Source organism: Idiotropiscis lumnitzeri, chromosome 8, assembly GCF_059441095.1.
Source record: "Idiotropiscis lumnitzeri isolate Australia: NSW breed Sydney's pygmy pipehorse chromosome 8, RoL_Ilum_1.0, whole genome shotgun sequence".
Lineage (NCBI taxonomy): Eukaryota > Metazoa > Chordata > Actinopteri > Syngnathiformes > Syngnathidae > Idiotropiscis > Idiotropiscis lumnitzeri.
In genome coordinates this window covers 8,676,682-8,704,085 of record NC_142398.1, presented here as the reverse complement: position 1 = coordinate 8,704,085, position 27,404 = coordinate 8,676,682, and the positions used below count along the sequence as shown (strand labels likewise).

General features: G+C 40.5%; 1 protein-coding gene across 1 annotated transcript; it reads right to left on the bottom strand.

Annotated features, from left to right (window-relative positions):
* Positions 1-1,163: 1,163 nt before the first annotated feature.
* tbc1d9 (TBC1 domain family, member 9 (with GRAM domain)) lies at positions 1,164-27,404 on the bottom strand. Its single transcript, XM_088302622.1, has 22 exons — positions 26,748-27,404; positions 17,140-17,250; positions 16,450-16,568; positions 15,202-15,430; positions 14,820-15,081; positions 14,536-14,743; positions 13,825-14,031; positions 13,577-13,732; positions 12,913-13,063; positions 11,909-12,123; positions 11,712-11,829; positions 11,048-11,333; positions 10,848-10,977; positions 8,157-8,255; positions 7,949-8,017; positions 7,392-7,632; positions 7,053-7,118; positions 6,906-6,992; positions 6,112-6,180; positions 4,930-5,033; positions 3,593-3,769; positions 1,164-2,138 (listed from the first exon to the last, which is right to left on the bottom strand). Exons 1-22 carry the CDS (start codon positions 26,866-26,868, stop codon positions 1,683-1,685), a joined length of 3,681 nt encoding a protein of 1,226 aa, XP_088158748.1. The 5' UTR covers positions 26,869-27,404; the 3' UTR covers positions 1,164-1,682.

Below are 27,404 nucleotides of genomic sequence, written 5' to 3'. Positions count from 1 at the left end.
GCAATATTCTACTCCACAGTCTCCGCTTTGAAGTTGGTAGGTCCCAGTTTTTCCTCAATGTCCTTAGTCTCATCTGAGATAAAAAAAAAAAAATAAACAGGGAGGAATGAGTTTTATACTCCAGTTTTTGCTTTGCTGTAGCTCATTGTTGGCTTGCTGCCCAGTCTCCTCTGGAAAACCTTTGTAAAATTGCTTGACCAATCCAGCATATGGACATGCAAAGTAAGAAACGTGTTGCATCACCATGGACAGTCTCCTGATTTCCAGCCACTGTGCCCCAAAAATCACCCAATTCTACTTAATTGGTCTGAAAATGACTATTTTCTCCAAATATTATCTATGTTCATCCATCTATGCCAGTGATGTAGTGACAGGTAGAACAATGAAATGCTATTCCACTCGATGGCAAAATTAACCTGTGTAATTCACCTGTTGCCCTTCGTACGACACAATTATAGCAAAGTGTTCAGCTACACAGGCCCAAGTCTATATAGTGTGTACATATGGTGACATTTTTGTTTAGTGGATGTGCGATGTGAGATTTTTCTAAAGTAAACTGTAAACGATGTGCCTTGGCTCCAAAGAAGTTTGAGAAAAACTCATAAAATACAGTGACAGCACTTCTACTGTACAGCGACTACATGTGATTACGGTAATTTGCCTCTATGTGTTTTTGGTCACATTCACTGCACTATTTCACGGTACAGTAATCACCCACATATTGGTGGTTTACTATTCACGGAGCCACCATTTTCTATTTGTGTATGTTTTCACGAGGGAAGTGTAGTTTTAGTTTTGAAATGAAATCATCTGAATATTTCTTTTAATTATATGATAATTTAAGTGCCATGGGAAAGAAAATGTTGCACACTTACGGTTTGATTGATTAATAAGAGCAATTAAAACTGTCAGATGCTGTTTCCAATTTCAGCAGATTTTGCCAATTTTTTGGGAAGGGTCATGCTTGAATGTCATTTTTAATCTTGTATTAACGTTTAAGAAAACAAAAAACATGGTAACAAGCAGCAAAAAATAAATTAATTAAATAAGTTTTGTGGCGGAGAGTCTAAATGTCATTATCTTGACCGTATGTTGTACCGTGTTAATATGTAAAAAAAAACAAGATACAATAAAAAAACATTTGAATTTTTTTTGGGCAACAATCAAGAGAAAACCTGTTAATTTTCGACAATCTGTTGGGGACAGTGACTGAATGTAATTAACATTATCTTAATGGGTATACAAAATAAAAACAATTGGCAAAAATTAGCACAAAAACTTAGGGCTGATTTAAAAAAAACGTATATTGGCTGATTAAATTGCCTGGCGAATTGATTGGTCAGCCTCTAATTTGAACCTTTTTCAGGCATTGCTTTGTCGCTATCTTGGATGTTGAACGCCAGTTGAGGAGCTTGCTTCTCAACAGTCGTGTTTTGCTGCCATCTTGTGGCATCTTGGTGTCGCGCAACTATGTTGAAGTTAATTGAGAAGTGTCATTTTGGACAAAAGGAGTGCTTTGCTGCCATCCTGTTAAATTTTTAGACAATTGTAAACATTTTTAAACAATTTTTCGCTATTGGTGGGAGGGCTCGGTTGCTACCCGCCAGCAATAGTGGGGGATTACTGTAAATTTGGACTTGTACTGTTGAACTGTTAATACAAAGCGGTCAACAGTCTTCCTCTCAACCGGAGAGTGAGATTTCATAGTCACTGACGGACAACAGAGCTCTGCGTCCGACCTTGCGGACGTTCTTGGCGTTGGTGATGCGCGCCGACACGTCAGCGGGCTTCTCGAAGTAAAGCACCAGCGCCTGCTCGGTGAGCACGGACGCCAGGAACTGTTCAAAGGTGATGGCCCAGTCCTCGTCCACGCCGGGCTCAGCGTGGCCACTTTTCTTTTTTTGCTTCGTGTCCTGGTCGCCTTCGTCGCTATTCACCAGCACCGTGTCGTCGGCGATGTCTTCGCAGCGCAGCTTGTTGTTGTCGTCGGGCTCGTGCGAGCCGGCGCTCAGCACCGAGTACGATGACACCGACGTGTCGTCCTTGGCTTCGTCATCGGAGGTGAGCATGGCCGATTTGGGGGATGCGTCCTCCAGCTTGATGTCCCGCATGGCTGGCGAACGCTCCTCCTCGTCCTCCTTCCCCCCAAAAATAAATAAATACATTCTAATATGAAATTGGTATCAATGTAGAGGAGGAAAATCATCATTATCTTGACTTACAAGTGCCCAAAGTTGATTCATTTGTTTTGCTTTGTGTTGCAAGCGAAAATAACAGCACTTCCTTTCTGCCGCTTGGATTGAATTCATACAATTTTGAGAATTCAATTCGGGAGACCCTGTTTTATACCACACAGTCTCCACTTTGCTGCAGCATCCCATTTTCCACTGCACACAGTCTCCTATTAGATGTTAGCCTCATAGAGATTTGTAATAGATAATTCAGGAAACCTGATTATCTACTCAGTGGCCTCCATTTTGCTGCAGCTCCCGCTTTCTTGCTGTCCATAGTCTCTTCTTGGATAAAATTTGTCAAATTTAGAATACAGTCATTATCCTCCACACTATCGTAACTAGTCTACTCTGTGATTAAATTTAACATTTTGAGAAATCAGTACAAGAGATTCAGTTTCATCCACCAGTTTCCACTTTGCTGCAGCTCCCCATTTTCTCTTTACTTTCTCCTTGGATAAAATCTGTACAATTTTGAGAATCCAAGAGACGCAGTATTGTGCTCCAAATTCTCTGCTTTGCTGGAATGTCTTCTTGCCACCCGCAGTGTCTTCTTGGATAAAATCAGTTTTTTTGAAAATTCATTACAGGGGACAAATTATGGTACTATACAGTCTCCCCTTTGCTTCAGCATCCAATTTTCTCTTTTTTCTCTGCCCAGTCTCCTCTTTGATAACATTTATATTGAATTCAGGGAATCTGGCAATACACGCCGCAGTCTCCCCTTTGTAGAATATTCTTATTTTTTTTACTGCCGACAAGTCTCTTTTTGCATAAAACGAGTACAATTTAAAAAAAGAAAAATACAGGCGACCAAGTATTACACTCCAAAATCTCTGCTTTGCTGCAGCACTTTCTTTTTTCCCACAGCCTTGTAAAATTTTGAGAATTTCATACAAGAGATTCAATATAAGACTCCACAGTATCCACTTTGCTGCAGCTCCCAGTTTTCTCGCTGCCCGTAACCTCCTCTTGGATGAAATGTGTACATTTTTGAAAATACACAGTGTTACACTCCAAAATCACTGCCTTGTTGCAGAGCATTCTTGAATAAAATTTCGAAAATTTTGATAATTTAATACAGGAGACCCAGTATTATACGGCACATTAGTTTACTCTTATTGTTATAATAATTGTAATGTAAAACTTTCTTGCTATTTGTTTGATCTAGTCCAACACATTGCTACAGCTGCTGTTGTTAAAGAGCTCTATAAAGTAAGTTGAACTGAATATGAAATTTTTTTGGTATCCTCATTCTCCTTGTGCGAAACCCCCCCCAACAAAACCTTACATACAAGAGCCTCTTCTTCTTCCTTGACATCTGTCTCACTCAACTCTGGATTGTGGCCTGTTTTGCGTACCTCGGAGGAGTGATCCCCGCATTGGTGGTCCCGGCGAGTGGCGCAGAAGAGTTTGCCCACCTCTCCCATCTCCAGCAGCAGGCTGGTGACGGTGGCAGTGGCGTGATAGAGCTGCTGCTCGGCGGGGTCCTCGCTGAACATGCTATAAAGTGTCTTGCACAGCTCGATGAATTGAGTCTGCACCACAACACGGGCAAACATATGGGCTGTACATCTCTCCAATAAAAACAATTCACTCATGGTTCATGGGGTGCGATACGATTCCAAGATGGTTAATCTTTAAATGGAACGCTTAGATTCTACTCAGCGGATTACAATTTGATTAGATATGGTAGAGCTGACTTCGAGAAGTTATAAGCAATCAGTTTCTTATTGTCGTTTTACAATATGAATGAAGAGCTATCAGTAAACTAGGGGCTGCACAAGACATTGAAATAAACATCGTTATTCGGATAATGACACATGCAATAGGTTTCACATCGGATGTTTTTATCTACCTGATTCAACCTTAAATGGGCATTGCTAGCCAATAGAGAAAAAAACTAAACATTAGTATTAATTAGCTTTGAATACATTGGAGCCTACATATTTTTCGGCATAAAAATATGTATTTCTTTCATTAGATAATACATGTTAACTATAGCAATAATTCTAATATATTAATATTTACCACAATATATGTTGCTACATGGCGTGCTATACAATTCAAGGGTTGTACATTTAAAAGAGAAACGGTTCGATTCGACGCATTCACATCATTTTAATCCAAACCCATTTTCAGTCATTCCATTCAAATTGTTTTTTGTAACACGCCTGAAAAACATCCAAAATCAATTAGCTGAATGGCGAGAATGTTCTCGGAAAAAGTGGGATGACCTGAAAACCACTCAAAGTTGTACTGCCACATAAATCATTTATTCCGCCCTTTCATGACTACGGTACATTTAACAATAGCATAACATCGGTTTCGCATGGCGTAGCCTTAACATTTCTTCTGTTAAAAACTAGTCATCCTCCTTTCATGTTAATGATAAACGTCAGTTGTGTCACTTATTAGATCAGAAATCAGAAATCCCTCTATCACGATTAGTTGGCCAATCACAAGCCAAGATATTTAAAGAATTACTAACAAACTCCAAATTAATCCACCGCACGTCGTCTCGTCATTCCCGGAACATTTTTGAGTTCCGCAGAATAGATAGTAACTGTCCGTACAAAATACTGCCAAAGCGCAACACTTGGCATCTTTGTGTGTTAATTTAACATGCAGCAATGCACTATACAAGCGTATCATAAAATAACTGGTAGGAAGAGGAATGTGAATGAGATCATCTTACTTGATTGAGTTTAGGGAGATCTTTGGTGCACTCCGTTTTGGACTTGCTGTCCTGGGTCCAAAGCTTTAAGTAGTGACGATAGTCAGGAGCATTCAGCTTCTTCACTGCAAACACGTTTCCAGAACATCAGATGCAGTGCCATTACATTGGTTCACGCCCAGCCAGCCAACAATGCAACTCATGCAGTGTGCCCGGCACGCAAATAAAGGCAAATCAGATAACGTTTCACAATTGTCATATGAATGCTGTTAAACTGTTAGACAATTTGTTCCAAATGGATTTTCCACTAACTTGTTGTCAAATGTGGAATTTTGCATGACATCCTGGTGCAAGAGAGCATGTCGAGATATTGTGTTTTGACATTTCAAGGAGTTACAGCTTCCTTTTGTTCGCGTTTACGAGTTTGTATAATCATGTTCAAATAACCCTTTGTTGAAATTATTTGTTAAAAAATGAGCTCTTTTTTTTCAAATTTGAATAAATGGTTGGAATAAATATTTACTATAAATTCAGTGGTGCTGTGAGATACAAATTGAACTCAAAACACGAATTTTCCCATTGAAATGAATGAAAAATGCATTGCAGTCGACCCCCACTATTCACGGGGATAGCAATTGGGTAGACAAGCGAATAGCTAAAATCCGCATATTATTGACACCCATTAAAATAAGTTGACAAAATTGGACAAACAAAGAGGAGCTGCTGCAAATCTCAGTGACTCAGTACATTAGTCGTTTTATTCACAGAGGTGACTTGTGATATTGCGTGTCTGTTTGACATGAGTGTTGCAGCGGCAACAACAACCATTCTCTGGACACATTACTACTGTATCAAAGCACTTTTTTTCTTAAAATTTCACCTTGTTGTAGAATTACATGCTCCACCAGGAAGGTCTAGTGTTAGCTGAGCAGTAAACGAGCAGATTTTGGTGGGCGTGGCTAAGGCACGCTTGATTTCACGTGCTTCTGTTTACAAAAATAGTTGTTCTGGCCAAGGCTTGCCTGGTCCATGTACAAGTTTGCTCTTGGTTTGGTTGATTTAAATCCGCAACCTGTAATTCTCTTTGTTTTATCTTTAGTTTGAAATGATCTTAAAACTGGGGCAACACATAGTGCACTCTTTGCCATCCATGCTTGATTGAGGGCTACATTGAGGCCTCTGTGTCGCTTGTGTGGTGTTCACCTTTTTCTGTTTTAAACGTAACCCTGACAAAGCCGTCGTCCTTCTCACTTCGGTTCTTCGCATCCTGGCCTGAGAAGGGGACAAAATGCTTTGTAACAATTGAACAATTTTTCAAATGCATGTGCACCACCACCTGGTCCAGCGTTAAGACCGCAACTAAAGATTTCAGCTTGGAAGCACATACCTCGAGTCAAAAGTTTCCTGATGGTTTACAGTGTAATTGGGGTCATTAAAATCAATTTAAATGCCTACTTAATTGATTCACTGTAGACAACTTCACATAATTTGTTTACTTGAAGGGCAGCACTGTGGACTACCGGTTAGCACGATGGCCTCACAGTGCTGAGGCCATGGGATCGATTCTGGCTCCTGTGTTGAGTGTTTTCCTCCGGGTACTCTGGTTTCCTCCCACATTCCAAAAACATGCATGGCAGGTTGATTCGACACTAAATTGTGCCTAGGTGAGAGTGTGAGAGTTGATGGTTGTTCGTCTTTGTCTGCCCTGCGACTGGTTGGCAACCAGTTCAGGGTGTCCCCCGCACACGGCCCGAACATAGTTGTAATAGGCTCCAGCACCCCCGCGACCCGAGTGAGGAGAATAGGCACAGATAATGGATGGGTGCATGATACTTGAATTTGTTAATAAGATAACTTCCTTAAAAATGGGCTGAATTGTTTTGTTATAGTATTTCTATTATTTAAAACAAACAAAATGGTTCAGATTATTTCTAATCCCGATTTACCGCAAGCGCTGACGTATTCATGTGCAGTGCTGATGGTTGCAAAATGGTTACCCAGGGATGTTTCCGGGGTGATGTCTTCAAAGAAGTACTGCGTGGCCTCAAAGGCCGAGTCGGGCTCTTCCTGTTCGTTGGTCACCTCTATACATGAAAATCATGTCATTCTGTGCAAGCAAGAGACGAGGGCTTTTTGGCACTCACCCGGTAAAACATGCATCTTGTAAAGGAGCTTCAGCTTCTCTGTCAGGTCCCCATGACACAGAACGCCTGCAATACACCAACAATTGATGACAACAGTAGTAAAAATATTTTTCACATTTAAAAAAAAAAACAGTTTTCATAATAATAACAACAACAATAATATCATATGTAATATAATAAGAATAATTATGAAACAAGGGTTAGGTTCGGCAATAGATGGATTTTTTTTCCGAAATGTCATAATGCTTTGAAAAATCATGTGTCCTGTTTTTGTTTTTTCAGTCTTTTCAGTAATAGATGACTTGTACATTGGAACTGTACAGTTGCATGTGCACCTACCAAGGCCATTGATGAACTCTCGGAAGTTGATGAAGGTGTCGCCATTGTGGTCGAGCAGGCGAAAGAAGCGGGTAGCCAAGGGGTCTGAGTGGGAGCCGTTGGCCCAGGGGAAGAGGAGCTTGAAGAGGTCCTTGAATTGCTCCATGTCGATGCGGTACTGCTCCAGGTAGGGCAGGCTGGGGTCGTGGCGCTCCGTTGGGTTGCTGCTACCTCCCCAGTAGCAGCTGGTCAGGTGCTCCGCCTAAAAGGATACGCACAATGGCAAATGATTTATCGCGACATATGCGGAATTCAAAGGAAGCATTATAGAGTTCTTTCATGATTTAAAACAAATTCCTGGTGTTAGAGTGATGTTGTTGTTAAATTACCCCAAGGATAAGAAAATGTCATTTGTTGTATTGCTAAAATTAAATTGTTAGCTGTCTCATGAACCAATTGCTCATGACCTCAATAATGAACGCACTGTTGATGGGTTGTATTTTCCCATGTCGGTGCAGTTTGCTTGATGACAGACAAAAAGTATAAGATTTTTCCAGGCGGTGAAAAAAGGGGCCCACCTTGAAAAGAACAAAGAGTTCCTCCAACTCGTCGATGCTGAAGGCCGTCTCTGTTACAATAGTTCTGACCTAGAAATATCCAAGCAGTAACGATTGTTAAGCTAAAAGAATGATTAGGTCCTCCAGTGACTCCAAAGCGCTCTTTGTCATACTTGGATTCCAATTAACATGTACAAGAATGAGACATTTGATTGGAGGATTCTCTTACCACGTTGCGTTTGGTTGTGTCTTCAATAGTCTGGATGACCCTCAGCCTCTGCTTGAAACGCATCTGCTCGATGGCGTCTGCGCGAATGGAGCCAAATTTCTTACAGCAGAAAAGAGCAAAAAAGGTGGTTGGTTGTTAAATCACGGGTGACCAGAAAAATCTGCAGGAATTATAACCTTAGCCAAAGGTTACATCATACTGACACTGTCTGATAACAACCGTGTGAATGTCACATTAACATTCTTTCCAGTAGAACAGACGATTTGACATAATTCTAAGCTTGTCACAAACGGTAGCAAGATGAAGGACTACGTTTACATAGCGACAAAGCATTGCACTGATATTTTACTTGGGAATTTCCGTATGTCAATGACTACTGGCCAATTTAATGACTAAATGGCCCTGAGCTCATCAATCATCTAGACCAGGGGTGGGCAAACTATTTGATTGGTGGGCCACAATGGGTTCGACAATTTGACAGAGAGTGTTTTGGTAACCTCACTTCATCGGAGAAAAAAAAACCATTTCATTTTAAATGAAAGTGAACAAAAGCATAACAACAACGTATATGTCTTTGACACACCACAGTATTTAGAAAATAAAACACTAACAAGGTTTATTCATTTAATTTTTTTCAAGTTCAGCGGGCCGGATTAAAACATTTAACAGGCCATATGTGGCCCCGGGGCCGTAGTTTGCCCATGCGTGATCTAGACTAATTGCTTAGTTTCAGTTGCGGCCACTAGTCAATTAGCTGTGTAGCACTGAAAGTTAATCATTCAAGGTCCTCAAAGTTTATAACAATGTACAGCGAGATTAAACGGTGTTTCCATAAAGCTCACAAGGTCTCCAAAGCATTGCCTTGATATTGGATGTTAAAACTGCCATCATTTGTTGGCCAGTAGCTACTTTTAGCCACCCAATTTCAACTGGCACTTATCACGAAACATTATGCTCAAGGCTGCAAGCACTCAAAAAGGAATTCAAAACTGTTGGTTTTTAAGAGAGTGAACATTTTAGCTAAAAATAAACGAAACAAAAAAAAAAATGGAAAACGTTTTGAGCCACTGGAGATAATTAAAAACACAATGTTTTTATTTGTCAATTAGCTAGAAGTAGTATTGAGTGAAAAATTATTTCCCTTGCAGTTAGTAAGATTGTTTAATATTTTTATATCATATTTTCGGGTTTCAGGTCTTAGGTTTCGAAGAATTTCTTAGTCAAAGTTTGCATCATTTATAGGCTATGACTAATTTAACAAACTGAATTTGCTTCATATGCTTACATGATGCAGATGCAATTTCTCCAAAATGTTTATTTTATACTTTATCTGCTCAAGACATTACGCTCATTACAGGAGTAAGTTGGAAGCTAATTTACAAAAACAAACTACAGCAAGCCCTCAATTTACGAATGAGTTCAGTTCCTATGCTGGGGATATTACCTGAATTTCCATGCAAGTCGGAATATACCCTTTAATACTCTCTAAATCTCTAAATAAATATCCAAATACATGTTTTGTCTTTCATATTAACACAATAAAAAAATAACATACTATACTGAACACTGCTGAGAAGTGGGCCATCCTTGTGAAAAAGTTTTTTGTGAAAGCATTCACGTTACATTATAAATGCAACCTTGGTCTGTCTGGTGTGTGAAAATTGTTTTCCTAAAGTGATCCGCAGGTGCAGAAAAAAACGACGTCACACGTAGTGTTTACGGAAGTAAATATGGTCCAGCATTTCTACAAGTGGAGCGGTTCGATAGGAGGTAGAAATACAGTATTTGAAGGCGAAGCTTATTAAAGTAAAATATATGTCAATACTGTGACTCAAAACAACTTCAGAGTCTATCTCCCAGTTGCTAGCACTTTTCCTCCGCCCACATGCAGGGCCTGGCCGTTCCAAAAAATCCCATATGTATCCAATCTAGTACCACATATGATAGTGGCCCAATTCATCTTTGAAAAAAAAAAAAATCAGAATTGAGTCGTTCAGACTGTCATTAAAAAAAAAGGAGAAAAAAAAAAAGATACAGGTCACACACGAGCAAAAAAAAATACATTCTGGGTCATTGCCTGCAGTGCGAACCTAAAATGTCAGACGAGGCACGGTCGTCGCAAAGTCGAAACGTCGCAGGTCGAGTACGTCATAATTCAAGGACTTCCTGTATTCGTCCTTACCATCTTGAATAGACTACAAAGTATTTTACACTTTACACCAAATGATTTATCTAATGTCAGCTTTTCTCAAAGTATGGTACGAGTAAAACTAGTGTTATGTGTGTTCTCTCTGGTGCTACCCAAAATAATTACTGCCTGTACAATTCAGTTGTATTTAACTTTTTAGTACAACACATTTGCACATTTAGTCTTTAAGGAGTGTTTTTTTTTGTTTCTTTTTTTACTTTTATTCAGATACAATTTTATTTTATTTTTGGACTATACATTTCAGACAAATCATTACGATACCATTCAATTCAAGTACAATATTAATGTTCAAGCTGTGCATGTTCCACTGACGTATATGAAATACACATTTGAGACTCTTGTTTAGGATAAACACTTACACTTTTAATGTTGGTCATCATAGTGGGGAGCATTTATTTAGGTGATACTTGGTGTAAAAAGTTTGAGAAACAGTCGTATGTCATCAAATGACACGGCCAGACATGTTTTTGCATAAGAAATACCTCGTAAGAACTGCGGACCAGTTTGAAGATGTCCACCTCTGGATGTGGCTCTCCGTTGTCTGTCAACAAGGAGTGCAGATGTTGGATGGGTGGCAAGGTACTGTCCTTATTGGTCACGTTGTCCAAGTATCTACGAACAACAAAAGTCTCGTCAAGACGACAAGAAGGTTACACTTCACTTGTCTTTGTGACCTGCTCACCTGCCAAGCACTGTCATGGCCTCGCCGTCGTCCTTGCAGCCAAGGAGCTGGTGGATGTTGGCGTGCAGCACGGCGAGCGCCAGTTGGAAGATCACCTTGATTCCGTCAAAGAAAAAGCAGTCCACCACTACCACGGCGCTCTCAAATGGCATGACTGAGAGGAAGAGTGTGAGGAACCAGGAGAGCGAGATGGTGGAGATGACGCCGAGGTCCTGCATACAGTCGTACAGCTCAGGCACGTACTCGCGGGCCAACTCCTCAAACACGCCTTGATCCACCAGAGCTCCTAAGAAAATCAAGTTTTGCAGAATTTCATTGGACCCTGCACAGATTCAAGTAAGCCTGTGCCAGATAATAATTAAAAAAAATCCACTCCAGAAGAAAACACAGTCCAAGCTTCCTGATTCTAGGTAGCATATTTGGCTCCATAATGTTTGATAGCATTGAGATTCATCATTACCCTTCATGATTCAATTCAGCCAATGCTAGAAGCAGCAAAAAGCAGCCCCAAAGCTTAATGTAATTTCAGTGGCCATTGCAATTTTTATCGGGCCATTTATTTAAGGCTTGTTTCCCCCCTCTCATTTTTGTGCCCACATACATATTTAAACAAACATGAGCGTTTCGGGAAAACAGGCTAAATGTACTGACTTTGCATACTGACCGACAACCCTAGTGTTATAGTAGTCCGGTAACATCCTTTCACAGAGCGCCACCAGTAGCCAGAAGGCTTCCTCCTCTTTAGCGTAGAGGAGCAACACCGACGTCACAATATTCATAGCCTGTGATGTCATCAAAACATGAACAAAAAAAGAATGCGCATCAATTTTCAAGTCACTACATAGATATTGAGCACCATACCTGGCAGTATCCAATGTTAGGGTTCCTGAAGGCGTACGCAGTGAGGACCCGGCGGAGGGCGGCGATGCCGATCTCATTCTGGAAGGCGGGATGCTCTGGGAGGGAGCGGTGGAGGTCCCGCTCGATTTCCTCGGTGGCCAAGTTGTATTTGCCCATGGAGTGCTCCACCAGGTCTTCATAATAGCCGGGATGGGTGGCCATCTCGTTGATGGCCCCTGAGAATACCAGAGACCGCAAGAGAACGAAGGCATTCATTGATGACATAATTTGTTTTTGGGTAGTACAACAGGTCTTTTGTCCCATTGCTATTTCCTTAGTTTCTTGCAAATAAGCGGTAATCCTCTAATTGTTGTATTGTAATAAGATCTACATATGTAATAACATTGTATCAAGATAGTGGTTAGAATGTTTTCCTGAATCTCTGTGAAAGGTTTGGATCTTTTCTCCATGTTCTCCTTAATGCCCAAAACACACGCCCTTTGGTAAAATGAATACTAATTTGTCCTTCTGTGTGAACACGAGCGTTAAAGGTTGTTTGAATTGTGTTCCAATTCCTGCCTTCAATGCCACCGCTGAATTGCAGGGTCAATTGGTGCTCTGACGTCACTCAAAGGTTATGAACTGATTTGCGTATCAGCCTTTAAACCGCATTATCACGTGGCACGACAAGCGCCATGCTCACTTACCACCATAATGTCTATGGCGTGTTTTAATCCAAATAGTTATTCTAGCTGGTTCTGACTTTCATACAATGAGGACCCCCTGTAATAAAACCGATGCTACTTTAGCACTGTGAACTTCGTCCTGTATTGAAATCCTGGGTTTTATCTGTGGAGTGAAATTGATTTCCATTCCATTCTTCATTGTAGACAATTACATGCAATAATGCATGTCCAGTTATCCCCCAAAAACCTGTCGTGTTCCACATCAAACATGACAAATCTTGCCTTGTTTGATTTTTTTTGGTGTGCGTAGGAGAGATTCATTGATTCGTTGGAGCTCACCAGAGAAGAGTAGCCAGAGATCTCCTCTCATGCCCTCTGGGATGCCTTTGAGGACCAGTTCTTTGGTCTTCTCTGTGCGGTACATGCACACGCCCTGGCCAAACTCAGTGAAGTGGTTCTTCCAGGCCTGCTCCTTCAGGAACTCCTTAGCCTGAGCACACAGGGACAAACAGATATTAATTACACAATGATTTCATAAAATTAATATAAATAAAAATATTATATGTGGAATTGTACATTTGACAATTTATTTAAAAAAAATATATATATTTACAATGAATAACTTAATCAATTATTTAAAAAGGTGAATAATAAAAAACAATAAAAACACAAAAAAACAGCAAATTAATATTTGATGATGTAAATACGTGGTGGGCTGGATTAAAGAATGGTGCAGGCTATATGTAGTCACATTTGCCTTTTTTTGTGCCATTTTCCTCACCCAGACGCCACCACAGGCAGGTAGGTACAAGTGGTGGCAAAGAGGAAAACGGTGACTATAGAACAGCAAATGTAACCTCTGGTAATAGTTGTCCATGTACCACTGAATATCTATTGGAGATAGTACCAGGAAAAAATGTTGCCACTTTCTTTGATACATTATTGTTCAGTAATTTAAGTGTGATGACTCCTCATTAAGTATATTTATCACCAAATGGCTCACCAGTTTTGGATTGAACTCCTCAGGCGATCGGCGTCGGTACATGGTCATGAGGGCCTGTGAGGCGGTGGGCACGCCGCCGTCGTTCAGGTTGAAGGTGCGCTCACCCTCCGAGCTCACGCTGTGCTGCGGGCTGCTGGACAGCAGCGACCCGTAAACCTAGAAAGCGCAAATTGGGGGGGAATAAAATGCATCTTCAGGAAGCAGAACTTCATGTGATGGCCACCACGCACCAAACAATCAGCCCTCACCTCGTCGTCAGAGCTGTTGAGGCTGCCGGTGAGCTCCCGCTCTAGGCCGGTTTTGGAGGGCGTCTGCTGCAGGAAGTCGGAGATCCTCTGGACCAGGAAGTCCCGGTCCTTCAGGTTGGCAAAGAGGAAAGTCATTCGGTTCTTGGTGCTGATGGAAACAGGACTGGGGAGCACGTTGGAGCTGTCAGCCTTCTCCACAATGGTCACCTGAAAGGTGTTCATTTTATTAGGTACACTTGATTAATCAAACGAGATCCAATAAAATAATGACATGAGGGACAAAATATTCAAATAATGCCCCCACTGTGATGAAGTGCAGTTTAAAATTGAAGTTAAAGAAAAAAAGATGGGGACCAGGTTATTGCTCTGGAGAACGGCGCAACAACAGCTTGCTGATCGCTCGGTCCCATACTGTAAATCAGGGGTGGGCAATTCTATTAAATAATAATATAAATAAATATTTTCATATGGGTCATGTGAGGAACTGAAACGGGTGGAGAGGGCCACACCAACTTGTTAACACAATTGCAATCTATCTATCATTACAATAAATGATGAACAAAATATTTTAAATTACTGTAAGCAAGGACAATATAATTTTCTAGGAATAAAATGATTTTACATTTTTATGTGTTGCCTAAACCATGGGTTTACAGGGAATTCACATATACCTAATGACGTTTCCTGTCCATTTATTCTGTCTTGACTGACCTCACGGAGGGGAATGATGAGGCTGCACTGCATCTCCTCCTTGCTGGTGAAGCAGATGTAGTTGGTGGAGACAAACATCTGTCCGAGGATGTGCATTTTGCTGAAGGGGGTCCACAGGGTGCAGTCCGTGTGCCCATCCAGTTTTTCATCTTTGGGCAGACGAAAGAGTGCCCTGTAGCGCTCACTCTTGGCTCGAGCATCCAAGTCCCTGCAGAAAGAATGACAACGTTATATAGCAAGTAAAACGCGAAAAGAAAGCGTCCAAATTGGTGGGAACAGGTCACCTCTTGAGTGCAGACACCTTCTTGGGTGACTTCTTCTTAAGCTTGGGCAGTGAGCGGTCCTCCTCAAAGCCCTTGTTGTCCAGCAGCTGGCGCATGGCGATGTTGGCCAGCTGCTCGGCCAGTTTGAAGGTCTCGTTGATGTTGAGGAAGACGGAGAAAACATGCTCGTGGCTGCGCGTGCTCACTTTGATGCCATCGGGCAGCAGCATGGTGGCGCTCTTCTCCAATTGTGTGATGTCAGCCCAGCGCACCACTAGTTTGACTGAAAGACATGTATGAAAATTGACTAACAAACAAATGAGTGAATAACAGCACTGCATGCATGGTAGGTTGATGGGACACTTTCACACACGGGACCCTTTCCCCCCAATCCAGTGCCAACCTTCTTTGCCCAGCAGGTATGAATAGAAGCACAGGTGGTTAATGCTGAGGTAGAGCCAGCCTTGCCGTGGCACTTTGCCCTTCCAGTAACTGCACGAGTAGTAGTTGACCAGCTTCTCCTCGTCTGGCATGCCGAACAGCTTGCGAAATTTAGAGCTAGCCTCCTTGAACTTGTCCGTATCATCGTCCTCTTTGATGTCGTGGTTCTTGTTGTACTCGGCGATGATGCCCTGGAGCGACACACACACACACACACACACAAAACAGGGGTTGAGATCCTCACCGTCCGATTTTTAAATATTCCTAATTTCTTGAGTTAAGAAAAAAATATCATCAATCTTTACTTCATTTGAACTACTGCTGATTTACAGTCATATAGAAATGTAGCATCTTGGTATACTTTTATTCAAATTAACCAAAATAAGACAAGTGAGAAAATTTTGATGTGGCCTTCTTTTTCTCCTTCATTGCATTGCAGAGGTCTTACATCGGGACTCTGTATCGGCAGATGCTCATAATCAAGTGACTTGGACAGGTGCATTTTAGGGTATATTTCCTCACTATAGATTAAATCAACTTCGAGGCAGACAATCCCCAACTCTGGCCAAGGTGCATTTAGGTAGTCAAATTTAGTTTAGCAAGTCCATCGATCCATTATCCGTACCCTGTACAGCAAATACTGAGTTTTGGACGACAAGTAATACACTTTAAAAAGAAGGGGGCAGGTGTGGGGCCAAATCCCACTTTGGAAATCAAAATACTTTATTATGGGGTGGGATCAATTATGACTTCTCTTAAAACCATACGTAATGAGATTTCGTACCCACCAAATTTGCAAAACCAATCTCAAAGTATGGTACCATGGCTGTAATGAAGCTTTTAGCTACAGCATGCTTACAGCCCATTTCTCACATACAATACTTTTTTTCCCCCAAGTACAGTTCTGTTGTATTTAACTTTTAAGAACAGTACTATACATTTGCTTTCAACCTTTAAGAATGGTTGGTTTGTTTTTAGAGCTTTTTGGGCATACGACATTACTGTGGATTCTTTTAGGTGTTACTTGATGTGAAAGGTTCGAGAACCAGTGTACAAAAACATTTTGTGTGCATCCATATCAGCAATGCTGGACTCTCAAATGGTTCAAACAAAAGGACAAAAGAACAAAACACACTTTTTCAGGGCCTCATGGGCACACTGTATCAGTATTTAAGTTTTACACGTTTTATTTTGTGTGTCCATTACTTGCCTGGACTTTTCCTTTGACAAAGGTAGTGATGTCATTTTCATTCTCAAAGATGGAGAGCGTCTGTAGCATGTTGTGCTCCAGCCACTCCCAGTGCTCGGTGATCTCTTTACGCGACGTTCCTGAGAAAGAAACCGACATGTGAATGTTCCTGCGAGAGCAGCACAACACTTAGCAACCTCGACAAGAAGCGAGATCTAAATTGTTTTCTTTTTCTAGCCACAGATTAAATCGATAACTGAAATTCTCCACTCAGCTACTCTCTGAGTGACTACCACTGGCGATTACCCTTGGCGGATGAGCCATGTTTCGCTCTGGAAAAGGAATCTAGAACCAAACAAATATGATTTTACCCAAACAATTGCATACAATTGTGTCCAAACACACTCCAAACACTTACAGAAAATCTTCCCAGTAGAGGGGACAAATTCTCTTGTTTACAAAGTATTTTGACTGGACAGAAAAAAACAGCAAGAGGATACACCTGCAGAAGACAGGAGTGCAAAATTGAAGTGCAATATCCCCCATTTTATTTCTGGCCCTTTAACATCCACCAGAGCATGATGTAACGTGCTGCATTCAGCTGCACACTTGGGAAACGGCAGGATATGTTCCGGATGGAGGGGGAGGGCACGTCTCCTTCCTTTCAAAGAAGACTGTAACCCCAAACTGCTTGAGTTGACGATTACACACCGTGTGCGATGATCCAGTAGGATAGAGAGTCCGGGGTTTGGTACAGAATCCTGTAGGGAGCCATCCGGGCACTTGAATCCAGGACCACATCCAAAGTCCCCACCAGCAGTCCTGTGACAAAATGCAAAACAGAGTGCTTAGGCAAGGCCACCAAATGGGAAAACCCAAAAATCAATGACAAAGGTTCTCTCCAGGACAAAACTAGAGAGCAGGTTAGCTTAGGAATTGCAGTGACAATGAGGGTTTCGATAAACTGGTTAGGTTAAGTCGACCGCCAAAATTGGTCAACACAAAAATGTCTGCCTCGGAACTATCATTAATCATTTTAAAAGCGTACTTGTGGCATCGAGAAGCACATGGGCATTTGTTGCTGCAAACGTGTTTTTCTGTAATCAAGTGTCGATGGAGGAGATAAATATGGCTATGGTTTGGGGTTGCTTCAAACTGAAAAAGGATAAAAATGAAGTTTTAAGTAATTATTGCTAAAGCGCAGGTGTCGGAGATTGGAGACTATAACATGGGAATTTGCAAGGGGAAGCAACAATACAGCCTTGGTGTTTTAGGTAAATTAACACCAAACAAAACATAATCTTTGTTACAAAACGTTCCACTTTACAGGAGCCAAGTGTCTTCCACTGAGTTGCCGTGACTGGTTAAACTTGTCTCAGTCCTTGTTAAAACATCTCCAGCTAACTTGTAGCCTGTGTGTCATCGCTAACCACTGTAAGCCGTGATTGAGTGTGAGAGTAAAGTGACATGATTATTGTGGGAAATGTAAAAAAATAAAAAATAAAGAGCAGGCATGCATGACATTTGGAACTTTGTAAGTAGGTACTAGCATCCACTACGGGCCATCGGAGCAGCCTGAATGCCCGCGAGGGGTACTTAACCCAGAGAGAGAGGGAAAGCACTATAAAATAAAAACATTCAGTATTTTTTTATATGAATGGTGCCAGTTGCTTCTGGCAAACAGTCTGGTACATAGAAAATGGAAAGAAATGCAATCATCTTAATGGATTATTTTTCCCACCCTAGGTCCAGTTCGTACTGTTAGGTATGACATCAAAAACTATGTTGTGCAAGGTGCAAGGGATTATGCTTGGAATACCATCCATCCATCCATTATCTAAGCCGCTTCTCCTCACAAGGGTCGTGGGAGTGCTGGAGCCTATCCCAACCGTCTTAGGGCAGTAGGCAGGGTACACCCCGGACTAGTTGCCAGCCAATCGCAGGGCACACAAAGATGAACAACCACTGGCGCTCACACTCACACCTCGGGCCACTTTAGGGTGTCCCATTAACCTACCATGCATGTTTTTGGAAAGTGGGAGGAAACCAGAGAACCTGATTGAAACACCCTTTAAGTAAACCTAATAATCAAAATTTGCTGTTTATGGGTAAATTCAAGTCAAATTATTGCTGCTGCTAAATGGGCCCCCCCCCCAATAAAAAAAGTATTTATTTTTTTTATATTTAAAAATTCCAATCAAGAGCCTTTTCACTTTTTTAGAATTACATGGCAGACCGAATCAAACGCTCTTGCATGCCGTATATGGCCCACAAGCCATTCGTTGTCTACTCGTGCTTTAAGATTCGAATCCTTCCTTGCGACTCTCGTGCACCACATATCTTCAATGTGGATGTATTCATCAATCGCTTGACTTTTGTCTCGCTTCTTCGGTTCTCCTGTCCACTCTTGACCAGAACCAATACTGAACAAAGCGCCTCAACAAAAGCCACATTTCCAAATTGGGTGTGCACTTCCCGTCATAAGCCTTGTAAATCGTAGCCTGTACTTGACGTATCAAATTACTGTTTAAAAAAAAAAGTTTGCGACAGTTCAGTCTTAAAAGGCGCTTTGTGTAATAAGATAATAGAGAATGACTTTTTCTTGTTGCCACAATAGCCAAAATAGAGTTATCTCGGTTATTAGTATTGTCACAATACTGAAAGAAATGTAAACCAACAAGGAGTACATTTGTTGAGTTAATAAATCTAAAAATCGGAATAGCTATGCTTTCATCCATTTTTTATACCACTTACCCCGTTCAGGGTCGTGAGGAGCTGGAACCTATCCCAATCGACTCCAAGCGAAGGCAGACTACAATCTGGACTGTTTACCAGCTAGTCTCAGGGCACAAGTAACCATTCACACTCATATTTATTGACTATTATGGACTCATCCAGTGAGAACTGAACCAAGGCTGCTTGCGGCACCACAGTCACACAACTAATTGTTTATCAAATGCATGCCTAATTACTTTAACAATCAATGACTTGTTGAGAGGCCTTGTTTAGTTAATATAATTATTCAAATCCTACAGTTTCTGTCTCGTAACAGTAAATAACGGATTTCTGTAGTTTGCTATGAAAGCAAACTCTTTGCATTGAATCAAACTAATGCGGCATACAAGTTGCTTGATGAAACACAACAACAACAAAAAAGACGATCAAGCCCTGTCCCAGCAATTTCTTGGGTAGGAGACCTCAGCAAGAAAACAACGGTGCATCTTGAAGATTTAACGCACGAAAACCTTGCAATGAGATCATCAAAGGCGTCGAGAGCTGTCTGATCTGGAATGAAATCTTTCAGTTTTTTTGTTTTGTCTGCATTGCTGCTCATTCAGTTCTTTTATTGTTAGTATGGCAAACAGTCCATCTAAAGCTGGGCATGAATGTTTTTAGGGATGGGCATTTGGTGAAATTTCTGTGACAGACAATGTGGACAATCAAAACATTGAACTCGGAATTTTAATGATAAAATTTATGACCCAATACGAGTCATACAGCAACATATCTGAAAAGTCTATTTAGCATGCTGACCATGTTTAATAATAGTCCTATTCAAGGTTTAACCCATTTTTATTTTTGGAAATGTACATTCCTGGTGAGGCTTCTCACCAAAGATTGAAATCCCCTATCAGACCGGGGTAAAAGGCGCACACAACGCCTACCAATCCGTGTGATGTAACAGGGAAACAGGCTTCATTTTCACCAACCTTTTATCTACCCCCACAGGCATAAACATCTTTGAAACCATGTGATAAGTTGTCTCCTTGTAATCATAAATCGTGCTTTGTTAACGAAGAGCAAAACAAATAAGATTACTTTGAATCATATTTTTCTTTAACTGCCAGTTTTTTTTTTTCGCACGTCAGCGGCTCAGCGCCAGAAATGTCCAATATAAAGTCTCTGTAAAGATGTATGACTGCACAGAAAGAAGCTTAAAATTACTTGACTGATTTGCTGACTTTCAACCCAGAAATAATTGCTAGCATTGTGAAATAAGGCTGCATCAAAGTACTGTTTCTTGCCTGATTGAATAAGACGTGCTTATGGTCTATTTCAGCGTTTTAGTTTATTCAGTCCGATAAGCTAAAAATAAATTCAACTCGATTAAGGAGCACAATTTGCAAGACGCTGTGTTCCAAGATAGTACTTCATATTGAGTGTTTGAAGGACAAAAAATATAGACAACAATGGAAGCTAAATGGCAGACTACACTGATGTTGTGTCAAAAGCAGCTTGCATAAAACCTGTGTTTATGGCCCTATTTCAGAGTTGTATTTGTGTTTATTACGTGTCTGTCAGTTAAGCTTGAGTCATGACAAGTAAAATCTGAAAAGACACAATGTTCTAATATGCAAGTAGTTGAATAGAGTCTTTTGGTGAGAAAATTTGACAAATAGAACCCCCAAAAAAAACATGTTTAACGATGAAAGTCTAAAAATGCCACATCCTGCAAGTGCTGACAACTGTGTATAAAAAAGAAGAGCATGTGGTTGCGCTGCCAACTGGCACACAGTGCAAGCCAGCAAGCTCAGCATTTACATAAGGATGACATCATCCCCCCAGCACTGCCAAGCACTTCGTAGCAAGAGAGGATTTATCACAAACACTTTAATGCGAGAAATTCAAGTGTTCCAAGTGTCGTTTTTAGTTCTGCCATAACAATGACGCTTTCATGACACAGCAGCGCTGTGGCAGAAACAATGCAGCTATTTAGCAACAGAATCGAGTTAACGATTAAAGTGAAGTGAAGAGCTACACGACTTGACTGCTCATTTGATCCATTCGGGCCGTTACAGTTCCACTGAAGTTGTGTCGGTGCCCGTAGTGTTTCAAACTGTCGACGCAAACCATGAGGAAGAAGACGAACCCGGAATGGGGATGTAACAAACCACAAAGCAACACGGTACACTTATCTGCACAAAAGCAATAGACATAATCTAAGTTGATGGGAGCAGCCAATCGCTTCAAATTGAGTCAGACTTCAAAGACCGGAATGGAACGATTGCTATAAATATTTTACGACCCGGTATAAACGAGAAGTTATTGAAAAGTTTCACGTATGGACGACAGTCAAAGCAATGGCCATGAAGACGTAAGGCACTGGAGTGTACGCCCCAGGCCAGCAGGGGGCAATTTCACATGGGTAAACACGACACATTTACTGACAGAAACATAAAACATCCACTTCAGTTCCCCTAAAAACACACCAGATTTTAAATGGCTTTTATGATGACATTGCATGAACATGTCAGGTTGAGGATCCCCTGACTTTGCTCGCAAAAAGTATACGAGTCAACCATAAAAAAAGAGTTGGCAGAATTGGCTGGTTAAAATGCAATAAATGTCATGAGTGGTGTCAAGTTACAAAACATTTATGACGCTCTTCACCCACTCTCACTGCTATGTGCTGCCACAATGATTGACAAACAAGGTGAATCCAGGTCAAGACAACAATGACACAAACCCTAATTTGGATCGAAAGAAGTTAATTTATAAGTGAACACAGAGGTCAGGAAGTGAAACTTAAACCCAGTTCAGATACAAGCTCAAGAAGGGAAGAGGGTTAGGGAAATAAGAGGAAGCGGAATGATTCAGCACGAAGCACATACATACAGTGGCTGTTTTTTTCCCCAGACTACACAAGCGTCTGCATTGTCAGGGCGTTTTGTAAACAGGCAGCAACACGCTTGCTATTCTTGTTTTGAGGCATTTTAGATTTCTTTTGGAATCCACCAGCTGGAAATCCTTGTTGCGCTACACTTAAAAAAAAAAAAGAAATTAATAAAAAAATATTTTTTTGTTTATGATGGATTAAAGTGATGTTTAAAGTTCACCAGCAACACCTGACGGGTCATGTGATCGACACGCTATTCTTGTGATGCTGAGATACACAAAAACATCTACTGACAAGAGCTGTATTAAAATAATGACGCTTATTTCAGATTTTTAAAAGCCATTCCTGATCCTTTTTCAAGCTTTACAGCTGTGATGAATCAACTGTATGCACAGTCAAAATGATTATTTGACTTTATCGCGTTTAAAGAGACGCTATGTGAGAAGCAAGTTCAGTGAGGTGCAAACTAGTGTTTTACACGAATCAGCGGTGAGTGGCGACATGGTCCTTAAAAACGAACACTAAATCTGAATTTTCTGATTCAAGTCAGAACGAATTCTATATATTGTCGCGTGAAGCATCAAAAGAGGACTCTTTGACTGATTATTATCGCATCTCAGTTTGTGCGACATTGCACATGCGTCGTGTGCAAACGCAGGGCGTTTTAGCGCTACACCCAGAAGTGTTTGCATGTGTATGGCAACATCGAGCCTGCTAATAAGCACTAAATTCAAAAAAGTTTTCTTGACACTATATGTGCTCTCACTAGTCCAGGCATTCTGATTAATACCGAGTTTGTGGATTATGAATTAAGCAGCAAAATCCACCAGTTTTGGCGGCCATTTTTCCACTTGCTGTGGACTGACAAAGATGTCACAGTTGCTCAGGTAACGACCAATCACAGCTCACGTGTTTTTTTTCAGTTTGGTTTTCACCCGTTTTGAGTTTTGTCAACTTTAATCGACATTTTATGACAGAAATTTGGTTCTCAGCCTGTGCCTTAAAATAAGAAGGCTATGACGCCAACAGGCATTCCGGGGACTGATGAGAGTGAGTCATGTCAGGAGAAGAAAGTAGAGCAAAAATTGAAGATGAGGAGCATTATGGTGAGGAGTGAGTGCCTCCAAATTAGAATTAGAAATTAGAAATCCCTTTATTGTCATTGTACTCAAGTGTGCAACGAGATTAGAGGGCTCCCCTCTCCAGTGCAATACAACAATAATACAGACTTAAATATATAAATTAGATAAATAAATAAGAGAGTGCAATGGAATTTAGTACTGAATAGTGTATATAAAAACACATCACAATGCTGTTCTGAAAGGTAAGGGTGTTCTCGTGTGTGTGTGTGAGAGTTCAGAATGGAGATGGCTCTCGGAAAGAAACTGTTCCTCAGTTAGGACTGCACCAGCACGTGGACCCGAAAAAGACTGGACTGCACTCTGTTATGCATCCATCCATCCATCCATCCATTTTCTGAACCGTTTATCTTAGCAACCATATTCAGTTAGCCATTTATATATTTTTCTTTCTTGGGGATTTTTTAAAAATTAATTCTCATTTACTCTTTCAAGTTTTATGTTGCACTCAAAACCATTTACATATTGTTGAAAATTAGTGCAATATGAAGACTAATTAAAAAAAAAAATAATTGTGATTATTATTCATGATTACAATATTGATACAAAGAATTGTGATTTTCATTTTGGCCATATTCATGCAATGACATGGAACAACTTCTGGATGGTAGTGATGGGTAGGATTGGGTGTAGGTTGAAATGCTCAGTTATGGACCAATTTTTTCTGAGTGCGCATCATTGACTCAAATCAGGCCATTTCAAAAACACCCGAGGAGCCTGCAGACGCACAGACTGGACCGACGACATAATCAGGAATGACCACATTCGCGGTGCTCATTACATCAGGTAAGTTATTGCGGCCATTTGGTTTAACTTAACCTCTACGTCTTGAAATGTTTAGTAAGTTGTCAGGAATTATGAAATAATGGCAAGGGGTTTGCTACTAGTGTTTGACAGTAACTGGGAGTTAAATCATTCAGCTATGATGCACACAAGCTCCATGTAACTCGAGCTCTTAATTTATTATTTTTTTTGTGATGTTTACCTTAGCAACTTCAAAGTTTCCCTGCAATGCGATCCCACGCAGATCGTAATCACAACAATTTGACAAAATTATCAGTTTTCTTTTATATAATCAAGAAGCGACAAAATCATCTAGGGGTCTAGCTGGCTTTGGAACGCACCCTGCCATGAAAGCAAGTTGAGTTAGTTGCGAGAATGTAGTTCTCCTTTCTGTTGATGATGGCCCAAACAGGGCTGCAGTTTTCACGCTAGTATAAAAACTAGGTTTCTCCACTAAATAACAATGAACATGGGACCACTGTGTAACATCTTCCTCCCACTATGTAATCTCTGTAGTTTTTTGCAATCCCTTAGGTGCTTTCCAATGTGCTTGTGCATGTATTCACAAACCCTGCCATTTTTTGTGCACCAACATTGCATGTGCATCCTGATTATGTCATCTTTGTTTACAAACTGGAAATGGGTAAATAGCACCTACTAAAATGCATGGCTTTCATTTTATTGCACAAAACTATACAGTAGAACAATTGTATAACACTTGAATTGTCCAAATAAACAAACTTTGTCTTGAAAATCTCACAAGCAGAAAATGCAGCACAGCAAAACAAAACAACACTCAAGGGTAAATTTCCATAATAAGAAGTACTTAATTTTCCAGAAATAATGCATAATTATCAGGGGTCGGTCACATCTGTCACATAAAAGACGATTTGACCCACATCTCGATAAATGCTTACCCTTGGAACAATTCTATTCAATTCATTACGATTACGATGGTAGGGCTCAGTTCAAGAGGGCATATGACACGATGACTTGCTTGTTGTCATTTGACATACATATGAATAAACTTCTCACTACTGTAAATGTGGCATTTCCTTCCAAGACATCTCTGTCCAATAGTTGACGACACGATATTTATCTCCTAAGATTTTAAAATGGAACAATTGAGTTTGATTCGATACACTTGCATCTTTAATATCAAACCCCTTTGTTACATGTTGTTGTTCTGTAAATGATGCATTTCCTTCAAAGATATCTCTCCTAATAAGATCCAATTCAATACATATCTCCATATCGTTTCAACTGGAATGATTTGATTGGATTCGATACACTCAGATCTTTTAAATCAAAACCCATTTTTCCATTCACATCGGTCTTTGTTAGGCCCAGAATAATTATTCTACTAATTATTCTGTGGTAAACATCACTCCTTGCAATAAATGAGGTCTGTGAAAAAAAATGTGAGAGTGCCGGACGATTAATCAAAATGTAATCGTAATTTTGATTTTAGCATCTTGATCTTTAAAAAAAATATTGAATGACACCCAGTTGGAATTTATTGTAAAACTAAACACTCTACAAAAGGAATTGTACACAACGTATATTTAAATACGAAACATGCTCCATTTGTAACACATCGCTAGTGCTTAAATCACTGAAGGATCCCATTCAAATGCTAACTTGAAATTAGCCTTGAGTTTGTAAGTGATATTCCTTCAAATAATGAATATTCACGCACAAACGCTGTGGAAACACAAACATGCAGGCAAGATAACACACTACTCAAAGGCACACATTCCTTCCAATCTGTGGAAAACAAGTTTTATTAATAGAGTTGTATTGCAATTTCCTTCTCCTACTCTACTCTTATATCATTGTGTACATGGATACACCTCACTTCCACTAACAGGCTATATTTTTTATTTCACTTTCTTAATTTATTTTCTCTTTGACCTTATATTTAAACTGGGGGTTTTCAATGACTCATAGAATATTCTCTTTGTCAAAAGGACACAAAGATTCAATTACTTTTTTGTCATACAAACATACATTTCCACATGACATGGCATGAAATCCAATCCCAGAAATCCCAGGTTATCCCAGTTAAGTCACAAGACTTGTGAAAATAAGATCAAATAAATGTGATAGAGATTAGGGTAAAATAACAAGATAATATGCGACACAGAGATAAGGCTCACAATGCTTATTCAAGGGTTCGATGTGTGCAAAGATGTAAGTGTGGATGTCGCAGAATGAAAAAGTAAGAGGCTTGAATTTCACATGATGTTTACAAAGTTGTTTTGCACTTGGCAAGTAAAATAGGGTTCAAGAAAAATAGTGTTCAACGAGCGGGGATGAATGGATGTGAGGCTATGATAACAGTTCTGTGTAGTTGAGTTTTAACAGTTGAATAAATACGTTTTGAGTCAATTAAGTTATTTACATTTTGTAATAAATGTTCTGTAATGTGCTGCAGCTGTTGTGAAAGCGCTAAATAAATAAACGTTTTGTATTGCATAATCGTGATTTTAATCTCAATCAAAATAATCGTTTTTATTTGTTCCTTAATCATCCAGTCCTAATATGCGATAGGAACAGCAAAGTTGGGCCAAAGGGGGGGGGGGGGGGGGGGGGGGTTGTGCCCACACTGCCCCTCCACGTTTTCCGCCGCGTCTACTTTAAAGTCCAGTCTTCGCTTGAATACATATGTATGTGGGGCTTCATAGGAACAATGTATTCCTTTTACAGGGCCAGAGATTTGGCTTTAAAATACGAATTTTGAACTTGTAAATATAAATAATAAAAAGAAAGCCCCTTACCAGCCAGTCCTCCGCCTTCCCCACCGTGACCCTTCCGCTTCTGGAGGATGAAATAGGGATTGGCCCGCTCCGTGATCCACAGGGCGCCCGCCAGTAACACCTCTTCTGGACTCACCCACATGATTATGAATTCAGCCGTTTTTTTTAAGGACACATGGACCACTAATGATTTATTACTCTAATTGGGATTGTTAAAAGAAAGAAAAGGAAAATGTATAAGGTGAGCTGTTAGCGAAGTAAGCGAGCCAGACTCCTAGCTTAAAAACAAACACAGCTGGTGGTGCGAACGTCATCAAAACAACGAACGCCCTCCTCTCGATGGCATCGATTAAAAAAAATACAAAAAAAGACTAAAAGACGATTTGGATTTCTTGGGGGGTCGCAGCCATTTTAGAACGCTTTTGCTGTGCTCCGGCTCCGTGACAGGTGCGCAGACCTACGACGACGCTCGTTACACGGCACAGCCACGAGATTCGGTGTTCGTTCTCCAACGCCGCTCCAACAAATATAAACAAACAAATGAATAAAATATGCTTCTATGTTGTTGCAGCGGCGCCGTCGACATGCGAATGACAATGACGCTGGTCGGCGGACACCATCCTTCTTCTTCCCTCCCTCTTCCTCCTCCTTCCTTGACGGAAAGTAGAGCCTGTGCAA